The 13,055-nt window shown below is 48.1% G+C and overlaps 1 protein-coding gene across 2 annotated transcripts; it reads left to right on the plus strand.

Annotated features, from left to right (window-relative positions):
- The first annotated feature begins 1,658 nt into the window (after positions 1-1,658).
- On the plus strand, positions 1,659-10,979 carry BMS1 (BMS1 ribosome biogenesis factor). 2 transcript variants are annotated; one of them, XM_053450272.1, is made up of 24 exons: positions 1,659-1,754; positions 2,247-2,453; positions 2,626-2,816; positions 2,963-3,042; positions 3,169-3,357; positions 3,472-3,614; positions 4,061-4,182; positions 4,845-5,041; positions 5,308-5,447; positions 5,776-5,900; positions 5,964-6,524; positions 6,635-6,733; positions 6,997-7,154; positions 7,292-7,373; positions 7,539-7,615; positions 7,736-7,924; positions 8,039-8,227; positions 8,528-8,708; positions 8,872-8,930; positions 9,378-9,500; positions 9,591-9,738; positions 9,881-10,056; positions 10,252-10,413; positions 10,508-10,979. In XM_053450272.1, the coding sequence occupies exons 2-24, from the start codon at positions 2,287-2,289 to the stop codon at positions 10,733-10,735; spliced, it is 3,786 nt and encodes a 1,261-aa protein (XP_053306247.1). In that variant the 5' UTR covers positions 1,659-1,754; positions 2,247-2,286; the 3' UTR covers positions 10,736-10,979. The 2 variants fall into 2 exon arrangements, with proteins under 2 accessions (XP_053306247.1, XP_053306246.1); XM_053450271.1 differs by having other exon boundaries at positions 5,776-6,524.
- Positions 10,980-13,055: the final 2,076 nt, after the last annotated feature.

The raw sequence follows: 13,055 nt of genomic DNA on the forward strand, positions 1-13,055 counted from the left end.
CCCCCCCACCCCCGACTCCTTATCACACTGTCTGTGGGGAACAATAGAATGGCTCAGTCTTGATCACCCAGTCGGACTCTCTGACTAATGGAAGTCTATGGAGGAACGGACTTCATTAGCAGCGCCATAAAGCATCAGCTCAGTGTGGTGTTTGAGCCGGGAAAGTCACCCAAAACATCACATGACTGACAGCAATTGCGGCCTCCGAGTCTGCAGATAAAGGGAGTTTTTGGGACAAAATGAGATAAAATCAGGTTTTCTTCAAAGTAAGAGGAGCAGGCAGATTAGCCCCCTCTAGTTGCCCGTTTCTCCTAAAGAATCAAACCTTTATCAGTCGTTGTTCTCATTTTAGATTCAGGAGTCATATGTCTATCCCATGCCTGCTTAAATCCCCTCGCTGTATTAGCCCGACCACTTTGGCTGGGAGGCTGCTCCACTGATCCACCACCCTTTCAGTAAAATATATGGTGAATTTGAATGAGAGCTTACAGACACCATGTGATAAAATTTGCATTTCTATCAGCATAAACGCTGCATCAAAGCCACGGGGCCATTTGTGTCGGGTTATGTTAATTAATTGAATTAATTACAATCTAATCCTTCATACGACGCGTCTCTCCTCGCCTTATCTTTGATAAACTCAACGGTAATGACTTCATGAACCTGCCCGGACACGTTTGGGGGTCTTGGATGCTTTTTTATATCCATAACTGCAAAGTGAGTCACCTAGAAGAATAATAATGGGGGTTTATTTACCCCGTTTCATTTATAAAGCCGTTCCCTGCTGTTTCTATACACATTATCGGGGCTTTTAGGGCTGTAGAACCCTGCGACCCCTCATACCCAGCAAAAAGGGGCATTGGGGGGGATGAGATGGATAGGGGGCAGAGAGGGGTATCGGGGGGAAGAGGTGGACAGGGGCAGAGAGGGGCATCAGGGGGGATGAGATGGACAGGGGGCACAGAGGGGCATTGGGGGGGAAGAGGTGGACAGGGGCAGAGAGGGGCATCGGGGGGGTGAGGGGAACAGGGGTTTCTTAACAGTAAATTTTATATATATATATATATTTTTAAATTAATTCATTGGTTTTCATTCATTTTTTTACGGTTTTCTTCCTTAAAACAGGTTAATAATCACTAATTATTATTTTTTAATTGATTATTTTTGTGCAGACGGCGTTCTTTTCCTTCTTTAACTATGGGATAAAAATCACAATTTCGTTAATTTTATTAATTGTTTTTCATGCATTTACTGCATTTGGCCTCCTTCCCCCTTCAAAAGGTTATCATTAATTATTATTTTACTAATAATTATTTAATATCTCGCTATTCTTTGGGGCATTTATTGACGGCTTTGGCTTCCTTTCCCCAAAACAGCTTAATAATCACTATTATTTTTTTATTTCAGCATTTAATAATTACATTTTTTATGCATTTATTAGTGGCTACTCTTCCTTTTTTCCCCCATAATGGTTTAATAATCATTAATAATCATTAATCAGCTACGTCACTTCATCGCAGAATAAACGCAGTCAATCGATCTGCTTCACGTGACCGCCTCCGCATCCAACTGCGTCTGCGCCTGCGCCTGCTGAGCTCGGGTGCCACACGGAAACCCTTCCCTGCCAGTCCGTGCGCTAACGTTCCGCCTTAATTGGTTCCGGAAGGAGATTTTTCTTTCTGTGTGGGACACTTCCGGCGGATTTGGTGGCCATGTGGATGGTTTGAGAGCGGCGGAGTGCGGCTCAGATTCAGGTAGTGGGGTCGAGGGCCTGTTCGTGATATGTTTATTATTATTAGTAGTATTATTAATGAATAATATATGTTTATTAGTGTATAGGGGGACACCGATACATAGTTACTTGTTTATTTACACGATGGAGCTGATTATTGACGATGGTTATTAACCCTCTGAGGGACTGTATAGGTGGAGCTCAGTAAAATGAATATAATAAGTGTGGATCAGGACTTCACACCCACCAACTGTCTCTGCTCAGTGTGGCCAGTCCCTCCCTTACAATACTAGCGTATCGGTGTCCTACAGTCCCCTAAATGCCCCGGTAACAGCAAATCTATGTAAATAAAAGCTGTTTCTAAATGCCCCGCTAAGGTTGGAGAAGTAGAAGCGAAGAACAGCTGTCAGATACATCAGCCGGGTTGATAGAGATGGGGAGCAGCCTTCCGGCAGAAGCGGTCGGGGGCCAGAACAGTCTTATTTAAATTCATAACGGAGCTTTGTCGTTCCAGGACCGTTGGAAATCGCCGTTAGACGCAGCCGCTCGCCAACATGGAGGATGAGAAGGAGAAGAGGAAGCACCGGAAGAAGAACAGCGGGCCCAAAGCCAACAAGAAGCGGAGTCGGCAGCAGGGGGAGACCGAGGAGGATGCCAGGAAGAGGAACCCCAAGGCCTTCGCCGTGCAGTCTGCCGTGCGCATGGCTAAGAATTTCCACAGGTAGGGACTGGGGGGGTCTTCCCAACCTAACACAGTGGACGGAGGCCCCCCAACAACAATGTAATATAGATTGGAGGGGTGGAGGTTTTACTTTACTGAGATTTAGATCAGCCTCCCTGCTGAAGTGGTAGAGTGGACTTTTCTAGTAACCGAGATGCCGTCTTCTCCGCAGGACGCAAGATCTAAAGACCAAAAAGCATCACATCCCCGTGGTGGATCGCACCCCTCTAGAGCCCCCTCCTGTGGTCATAGTCGTGGTAGGACCCCCGAAAGTCGGGAAGAGCACCCTGATCCGCTGCCTCATTAAAAACTTCACCAAGCAGAAGCTGAGCGAGATCCGAGGACCCGTGACTATCGTATCAGGTGAGATCCCCCCCTGGATCTAAGGGGGGGCACCCCACTGGGGGGCGGGGCTCTCAGCCTTTCAAAACATTTTTGGTATGGGGGAGGGGGGGTCACTTTAATTATGTTGACGCCCCCAAAACTTTTTGTTGCCCCTCTTCCCGCAGGCAAGAAACGGCGCCTGACCTTCATCGAATGCGGTTGTGACATCAACACCATGATCGATCTGGCAAAAGTTGCCGACTTGGTAAGCGGTGTGGGGGGGGGGTGGCTTTGATCCCCAAGAAAAGGAACTGGGGGGCGTCTATAAATATAAGAACGCTCCTTTTGGAAGTGTAATAGCGTAAAGTCCTCCTCGCTTTCCCGCTCCCAGGTCCTGATGCTGATAGACGCCAGTTTCGGCTTCGAGATGGAAACCTTTGAGTTCCTCAACATCTGCCAGGTCCACGGCTTCCCCAAAATAATGGGCGTCCTCACCCACCTGGACTCCTTCAAGAACAACAAGCAGCTGCGCAAGGTCAAGAAGAGGCTGAAGCACCGCTTCTGGACGGAAGTCTACCAGGTGAGGACGACGCTTCCGATGGCGTCGAGCGACCGCGAGAAAAGGATCTTCATGGTCAAGAGCGTCAGTGGGAAGTCCATGTCCGCCCGGTGACCGTCTTTCTTCTCCTTGCAGGGGGCGAAGCTCTTCTACCTGTCCGGGATGGTGTACTCGGAGTACCAGAAGCAGGAGATTCGTAACCTGGGGAGGTTTATATCGGTCATGAAGTTCCGACCCCTCGTCTGGCAGACTTCTCACCCTTACGTCCTGGCAGACAGGTGAGGGTCGGACGTCTCCTCCACCCTCCGGGGGGCTTCGTAAGGTTGGAGGGTGGCGCGGGCGCTGCTCCAAAGGATTAAGAGAACTAAATGTAGCAATCCGTGTTCTTTCACGGGCTTTGTGGTTGATCCTGCAAGACCCAGGAGATGTCTTTTGTTGGTCAATAATGTCTTGGCTTCAGTTCCACTTGGTTACCTTTTAATATTTCCAAACATTTGAAAGCCCACTTTGCTATTGGAGGGGATTTAAATGTAACAAATCTACCCCTTTCTGCCTCAGTCTCCCGATGCATGGGGTACATTTATATTTTTTACATTTTATTTAATTATTATTTATAATTTTTTTTCCCAAAAAATATTTATAAACCAATTGGGGAGTAAAGCAATGTTTTTGAGGATTTATATTTATTTATTTTGGATTTTTTTATACTCTTTTGTGCTTTTAGAATGGAAGATTTGACCAATCCAGAAGAAATAAGATTGAACCCCAAGTGTGACCGCAAAGTCTCGCTGTACGGCTACCTGCGGGGGGCGCACCTCAAGAACAAAAGCCAAATCCACATACCAGGTCTTTTTATTTTATTTTTTTATATTATTCTATATCTGCATTTGGAGGGCTGTCGTGATCGCTGCTACCAATAGCCAGTGATCAGTCCAGCGTTTTGCTGGTTTCCATAGTAACCGCTTTATTGGAATTTTGCCGTAGAACGCCGCCTGCGCACGTCTGTCTGCTTGCTTAGAATAAGTGTTCTCAAACAAATATTACAACGTTTATTAATTCATCAAACGCTGCTCTGTCGGTTCTTTCTTCAGCCTTGGATCTCCTGGTTTAGCTGTATTTAAAGGAGAATTAAAAAAATGTTTTTTTTTCCTGGACCCAGCGTATACATATACCTGGTGACAAAAACCTAGTTTTATCTCATTTTGCCCCAATAAACTCCCTTTATCTGCAGACCTGGAGGCGGCCATTGCTGTCGGTCATGTGATATTTCCCGGCTCAAACACCACACTGAGCTGATGCTTTATGGCAATGCTAATGAAGTCCGTTCCTCCATAGACTTTCATTAGTCAGAAAGTCCTGTTGGTGATTAAGACTGAGCCATTCTATTGTATATAGCACTATATATAACAATATATTTTTTATTATTTATAAAATAATGCTGTGCCCTCCCCTTTTAATGGCCGCTTAGCAGATGGGAACCCTTACCCCTTTTTTTTTTTTTCTCGCAGGAGTTGGGGACTTCGCGCTCTCCGAGGTGAGTTTCCTGCCGGATCCCTGCCCCCTTCCCGACCAGCAGAAGAAACGTTCGCTGAACGAGAAGGAGAAGCTGATCTACGCCCCGCTGTCCGGCGTGGGGGGTGTCGTGTACGACAAAGACGCCGTGTACATCGATCTGTCGGCCCATCACGTCCACCTAGAGCAGCAGGTATGGAAAGATGCAGACTTTTTGCCCCTGGATTTCTTCAAAAATTTCTATAAAAAGTTAAATTATTAGAAACAGAGAACAGGAAGCGGCTTACAACTTCCTGCTTGGGCTGACCGGAGCATTCCGATGCCGTCTGCACTGAGGGGTCATGGTTAACGGAGGGGAATTTGCATGAAATGCCCCGGCTACACCTTTGGCGGATGTCAGGGCCGGGAAATCTGAATTAATTAGAATTTATTTAGTTGGCTCGTGTCTTCTGAATGCAGCGAGCCACAAAGCCCTCCCACGAGTTGGTCCAGAGCCTCATCGCCACCAGTGCCACCATCGATTCCAAGATGTCTTCCAGCAAAGTGTCTCTCTTCACCGACTCCAAACCCTTGGGATTGGAGGACGTCGACAAGAACGAGTGAGTGTTTTTCTGCTGCCTACATACGTGTTCCGTTGCTCATGGACGTGCATGCCTTCAAAAAATGTGGTGAAACAAGTGATTTCCCCGTTTTCGTGTTAATATCCCGTCCCGGTCTACTTGGGAAACATACAAAGTTCTGGTTGAAGTAGGGACTTCATTAGCTCTGCCATAAAGCAATCACCACAGTTCGTTTTGTGAGTAGTGGGTGGCGACCTATGGTCACATGACTACCTGTAAGGCATCCTGCCTTTAACCCTTAAAGAGAAATATTTTATTGGGGGGGGCTTTTCTTTAGTCATATTTTTTTCGTTGTCTCCTCTGTAAGGTTTGTGATGCCAACTGAAGAGAAAGTAACAGATTCTACAGGCAGGGTGCGAAGGAGAGCAGTGTTCAAAGGCGACCAGGATGGAGATGAGGAATCGGAAGAGGAGGGCGATGATGACAAAGACAGTGAAGATGATGAAGCTGAAGAACAGTCTTCAGAGGAGGACGATGATGACAAAGACAGTGAAGATGAGGGGGATGATGAGGAGGAAGAAGCTGAAGAACAGTCTTCAGAGGAGGAAGATGAACTTGAAGAGGCTCGTCTTGCTCCGACGGCCCCTAAAAGGACCAAGGTAGAGAAAAGCGCGGGTGTGGAGATGCCCGCTTTTGCAGATAGTGATGATGACCTGGAGAAGAGCGAGGATGAAGAACGTCTCGAGGAGGAGGTACTTGAGGAAGAGGAGAATGAAAGCGAAGACGATGCCTCAGACAGTGAGGAGGACGAGGAAGAAAAGCTGGTCGCCTCAACCAATGGGAAGGGGAAGAGGACCTCGAAGAGATCAGCCGAGGTCAGGGGTAGGAAGTCGGCTCAGGCGGTGGACAGCGGGAATTGTACAGGAGAGGATGCAAAGTCCTCGGGTTCTGAAGCCGCAGAAGACATGGATACGGACGAGGAGGCCTCGGAAGAGGAAGAGGTTGACGATGCGGAGATGGGTGACACCAGTGAGGAAGAAGACGGTGCTGAGGAAGATTTATTAAAGGAAGACGATGAGTATGTAGAAAGTGGTGACTTCTCTGCCGATACCGAGGGTGAGTTACTCCTTATGGACACTTTAGACTCCGCTTCATTACGGACCCTAACAGAAAACGGTGATCCAAAAATGAAACTATAGTAACTCGATGCAATTTATCTCTTCCAGGGGCCGTGAAGTGGAAGGAGGACCTCAAGAAGAAGGCAGCAGAAGTTTTTATCCGACACCAGTCGGCCCCTAATCTCCGGAAGCTGGTGTACGGTACAGGTGAGTAATGCCACGGCCTTATGCCGGACGGGTGGTCACCATACTAGGCTTCCACTTCATGTGAGGAAGTCCTGGGCTCATGGCATGGCCGTTTAATGGATGTTCCATCACTGGAAGGACCAGCTTCTGTCTTCCATAACGTCTGGGTTTAGAAAAATTGTTGCCTTTCATGTCTTCCCCCCCCCCCGTCCCCCCTTTTATCTGCATTCACGGGAGCTCCCCGTTGGAGTTTGGACACCGTTTTAACACTGCCTTTCTCACAGTGGCGGAAGAGGAAGACGAGGAGAAAAAAGACGGAAAAGAGGAGCTTGGTGGTCTATTTCACGTCAACCGGCCAGACAAGGAGTCCAGGAGGGCTGCTAACGCCCTTGACTGCTCCAGATTCGTGGCTGAGGGTACTCGGGATTGGGACGATGAAGAGGTAACAGAGCATCAAGATAGATTTCTCCACATTAAGGTCCTCCGGAAAGGCCCCATATAGCTGTTCTATAGGTGACAGATGTATACCTATACAGGAGTATTCTGACTCCGATCCCGTTTCCCTGCCTTGAATTTCAGGTGATGGACTCCATCCGGGATTGTTTCGTCACCGGCAAATGGGAGGCGGATAAGGACGCCGAGAAACTGCTTAAAGAAGACGGTGAGTGCGCTTACGGGATGCTTTGGGGGCATCTAAGCTTCTAGATAATTGACTATCCGCCATGTTGTCCTCTTGATTGGTACCACTCTTGGTTTTTATTTTGGAGTATTCCGGTTGTTTCGGGTTCTCGTTTAATGATTTGGCCTTTTTTTTCACCCCTCGTAGAGGAGGTTTACGGGGACTTTGAAGACTTGGAAACCGGGGAGGTGCACAAAGGCAAGCCCCAGTCTGAGGAGGACGAGGTACTTACGATAAACAACCTTCTCTGATCGTTGTACGCCAGTCTAGACTACAACATAAATGGGATTGATCCACGATAGAGTATTACCGTTCTCTATACCAATTTGCCTTCCCGCATACAGAAAGACGAGGAAGACGACAACGAGGAGGAGGACAAACCAACAGGACCTCCAGCAGAAGAAGATGAGAAGAAGCGGCGCCTGGAGAAGAAGCGGAAGCTGAAGGAGAGGTTTGACGCTCAGTACGACGGCGGGGAAGACGACGCCACCTACTTCGACGACCTCAAGGAGGAGATGCAGAAACAAGCAGAGGTGGGTGCGAGATTTTTAGAGAAGCTACCTGTGGGTTAAAGGAGAGAGACAATGATGGTTCCTGGCCACGTTCACAGGCGTTCCCTTATAGAACGTTTCCTCCTCACTTCCTAGTTAAACCGAGCAGAGTTCGAGGACCAAGAAGACGAGATCCGCGTGCAGTACGAGGGTTTCCGGCCCGGCATGTACCTCCGCGTCGAGGTCGAGAGCGTCCCCTGCGAGTTCGTGGTGAATTTTGACCCCCACTACCCCGTGATTCTGGGCGGACTGGGTAACAGCGAAGGAAACGTTGGATATATTCAGGTATGCAATCCGACGTGTCTGTGGGTTGCTTCTCAGACTGCCGGCTTTCATCAGGACTATATTTATTTTGTCCTAATTGAGCCGGGCAAAAAAACCTCAAGATTCAGTTTCTGCCCGCTGGTGTCACACTGGTGCGTTTGCGCTTTATTCACCGGCTTCTTGAAGGACCTTCTTAACGATGGAGACTGGAGCTTGAAGGGTGTCTGTAGGCCTCTGTAGTATAACCGTAGAGCGGTCACGTTGTCCACTGGCCGATGTTATAATAAATATGTTTAAGCATTCATGTTATCTGCCCCCCAGATGCGCTTGAAGAAACATCGCTGGCACAAGAAGATCCTGAAGACTCGAGACCCCCTGATCTTCTCCCTGGGCTGGAGAAGGTTCCAGAGCATCCCGCTTTATCACATTGAAGATCACAATGGACGGCATCGGCTGCTTAAATATACCCCCGAGCACATGCACTGCGGGGCAACCATATGGGGTGAGTCTCCAAACTCCTTGGCTCAGCAAGAGAACGTCTTGTAAAATCTTGGTTCATGGTTTGTCTACGTAGCCGGCCTCTCGCCACTTGAAGTATGTCTGATGACCTCAAATGACACCTTACAGGTCTCTCATTTGTTCCCGTTATGTCTGTCTCTCTGCAGGTCCAATCACGCCGCAAGGCACCGGCTTCCTCGCGGTTCAGTCCGTCAGCGGCACTAAGGTGAGTACTTCCTCCTCGGATTCAAATAATATATTTAATAAGATTAGAGGAGCCCGAGAGGAACCCAGAAGAGGACGTCCCGGGCAGCACGGGCTGTAAATCTCTGGAATTCACTTCTAGAGATATCTTGGAAAAGATTGAACTTGACTTTTGTCAGCCTCACTAGACTGAGGTTGTCCCGCTTTGTACCTCAGAAGCACCATCAATTCTGGGATTGGAGGTATGGAAAAAATGCATAACATGACAGTGTCAAAAAAAACAAAAAAATGGCCATTGTAGTCTTCCTGTTTAAATGCCCAAGCTTTCTAAAGCGCACAGGGCAGCGAGCTGATGTGTTGGTAGGTTTAGTTAACAGGCTTCTGGGGCTTTAAGGTTTATAAAGAGAGTTCAGAACATCTACTGCTGCGTCCTGCAGACGTTGTGTGAACGTTGAGCGTTCTTCCACAGGCTGATTTCCGGATAGCCGCCACGGGGGTCGTACTCGATCTTGACAAGTCTGTGACGGTGGTGAAGAAGCTGAAGCTGATCGGGTATCCCTGCAAAATCTACAAGAACACGTCTTTCATCAAGGTAACTTCTCCACCAGGCCCTTCAACCTCCTGTCTATGGTCTTGCTGTAGAAGGTGGTGGTAGGATCTTACCGTGGTGTGCTTCTTCTAGGGGATGTTCAGTACTACTCTGGAGGTGGCCAAGTTTGAAGGAGCTTCAGTCAGGACCGTGAGCGGCATCCGAGGACAGATCAAGAAGGCCTTGAGGACTCCAGAAGGAGCTTTCCGAGCCACGTTCGAAGACAAGTTGCTGATGAGTGGTGGGTAATAGGTTTCGACAAAAAAAGTCCTGTGGGGCAGCGCGTTTCAGGTCAACCTAGCCTGGCCTGAAAAATTAGATTAGAAGCACCGTGTGTGTTTGGACCTTCTTGATGATCTGTTATGTTTTTTTCCCCTCTTTAGATATCGTGTTTTTGCGTACCTGGTACCCGGTTACCGTGCCTGCTTTCTACAATCCGGTCACGTCCCTTTTGAAGCCCGTTGGAGAGAAGGAGACCTGGTCGGGCATGAAGACGCTCGGCCAGTTGAAACATGAGCTTGGGCTCCATAATAAGCCGGCGAAGGATTCCTTGTATAAGGTATATACGGAAAGCCGCAGGGAACCCACACTTACTATATATTAGAGACTTTTGTGACATACATTTGTGACAAAATCCTTGGAACTCCACAAATGGTTGGATCCAGACCAGATATGGACGCCATCTTGTTCTTTCGGCCGCGTCAATGGAGAACCAAAGGATCTTCAACCTTAACTTTTTTTGTGTCTCTTTCAGCCGATCCAACGTCAGGTTAGACATTTCAACCCAATTCACGTCCCCAAAGCTCTGCAGAAAGCCCTGCCGTTCAAGAACAAGCCGAAGCTCATGAGGAAGAAGGGGAAATTGCCCAGGGACCTCGTGCGGCCGGCCGTCATCCGGGAGCCTCACGAGAGAAAGGTATGTGCTGTGGACCTTCATGCATGGGTCTTATCGGCCATGTTGTGGTGGCCATCTTTAAAGACACGCGTAGACCGACTTCCTCTTATTTCAGATATCGGCTCTTCTGAGCGCCCTGGGAACCGTGAACAATTACAAGACGGCAAAGGCCAAGACGAAGCACCGGCAGCAGAGGAAGGAATTCCAGCGCGGGAAGCAGAAGGAGGAGGAAGAGAAACTCAAGAGGCAGAAGGACGCCAGGAAGAAGCTTTTCCGAGCCATCGGGCAGAAAGAGAAGAAAAAGCAGAAGTCGAGTCTCAGAGGCAATCGGGAGGAGGCGTGACGGCCTTCACGGACCCTCGCGCAGGTTTAAAGATGGCTGCCTGGCGGCCTTCTCGTGCAGAATTTGTGTGGACTCGCTTACTCGTAGATTATCAGAATTCGGGATTTTCTGAAAATCTGTTTTTCCTTTACTTTTTCAAAGTGGTTGCCGGCAGCTGCCGGGACCCGCCGGTGAAAACGACTGTTTGTAAAGATATACGGAGCGCTGTACAGTTCAGTAAATAAAACCCGTTTTATTCCAAAAACCGCTATTTTCACCTCTTTCTATTTTGCTTTTTTGTCTGTCCATTACCTTTATAAATAAAGTTAAAGGGACGACCTGTGGCAGAACCAGCCTTTTCTGAAGTTCTCTTCTTTCTCCATCCTTACAAAGGCTGCCAGAACCAATCAGCATCTTAACGATAAGCTGAGATAACGGGGAGGAATAATCACGCGGGTCCTGAGAATAGTCAACAACAGTCTGGAATTAGCTTGTATTTTTTGATGCCCCATACTGTATGAAGCAGTCCCTGCCCATTCACCCCAAGACTGGGGTAAAAAGTCTGAGAAACTGCCCCATTTACCCCAAGACACCTCTGTTGTTCGTTGGCTACGTGCCTGACGCAGGAGGCACACTCAGGGTTAACTGTGAGAGGCACTTCGGGGCAAATTTCCACTGTGAGCATTAACTGTGAATTAGTCATGCGGTTCATAGTGCAATTTGAGTGTTGTTGCCATAGCGACCTCTGCGTTATGATTTGTTTTCTATAGCGCCATCATACTCCACAGTGCTGTACAATGGCCTTTACCAGCAGCGCATCAGAGGTTATACACAGGGAACGGTGCAAAGATTTCCCTTTAGTTACGATAAAAGAACCTACTCCTAGAAAGAGGGGCAACAGGACAGTCGGGTCATGAGGGACTGTCCAAACTAAGTAAGGAGATTTGGCAGGTATAGGGCTGCCCTATTTAACGCACAACAATGACAGACTGCACCGAACATATAAACCCAGAACCTGAGGGCAGATCGGCCCCGTTTGGCCCCATGTGTCAGTGTGTGATGACGCTATTGGCTGGAGGGTTAGGGCACTGATGGTGATGGAGGGTTTGCCGACGAGTCCTCGCTGAACATACCGTGTCCTTCACAGCCATCCAGAAGCAATTTCATTTCTTAAAAGAGGGCGGGGCCTTTGAAAACACACCCACTCATAAAACAACCTGTTACATTCAGGGGGTGTGGTAAATTAAAGCCCCACCTACTATACCATAATGCAATCATTCCTGATGTTCCCTCAACAGCTTCATTGTGATGTCATCATGAACATAAACAACAAAACGCAATTAGACAGGAGAATGCATTTATTTATTTATTAAATGCTATTATTTTGTTGAATGATTCAGTGGGTGTGGCTTGATTGTGGGTGGTGCTTTAAAAAACACACTCTTGTAAACAAACCTGCCTCGAAAACTGGGCGTGGCTTATTCAAGCCCCGCCCACAATGCCATAAACCAATCATTTCAGTCAGCAGCTTCATTGTGATGTCATAGGTAGCACAGGCAAGGAACAGAGGGAGAGACTGGTAAACAGGTCATTGCTCAACAGAGCAGGCGACCGCGAAGATGTGCAAAGCCGAGCGCGATGTGTATCTGAGCCAACTACTGTGTTTGCAGTACATTGGAGCTTTTATACTCCTCTGTATCATATTATTAACACGCAAAAAGAGAGGCGACTCTCACAGACAACGACATGGACCCGGACTCCATCTGCACCTCGTGCATTCTCTGGTCAACAACTCCATGTTCCAGATGGAGATGGAACACAGACGGTCCATGTCCCGTCTTACGGACAGACTCTCGAGTCTGGAGGAACATCTAAAGCCAGAAGGTGACTACAGGAGGCGGAGGCATGAAAAGCAGTCACCGAGACGCCGGAGAGAACATTGCGAGACCACCTCGAGAAGCTCTCAGGTGTCACGAGAGGACATATCTCGAAATTATTTAAATCTGGCTAAAGACCATGCCCATGGTCTGTCTCAGGAGAATAAAGAGCTCCAGTCAGTTATCAACAGCCTTCGTCGGCAGAACGAAGAGCTGACAGAGCGCCTGGAAGGCATGAGTAAGGCAATCCCCTTGCTTGAAGAACATGTGGCCATCAAAGACCTTGAGATTCAAGACCTGCAAGACAGATGTCATGACATGGAGATATCCTCACCTGAATCTATTGAGCTGACTGAGGAACTCGATGATAGACTGTTCAAAGCATTAGAAGCCAACGAGCAGATAGCTGAGGCCAACGATCAGCTACAACAACAGCTGTCTGCCCTCCGACAGGACAAGCGGAA

The sequence above is a fragment of the Spea bombifrons genome, chromosome 11 (assembly GCF_027358695.1).
Source record: "Spea bombifrons isolate aSpeBom1 chromosome 11, aSpeBom1.2.pri, whole genome shotgun sequence".
Classification (NCBI taxonomy): Eukaryota; Metazoa; Chordata; class Amphibia; order Anura; family Pelobatidae; genus Spea; species Spea bombifrons.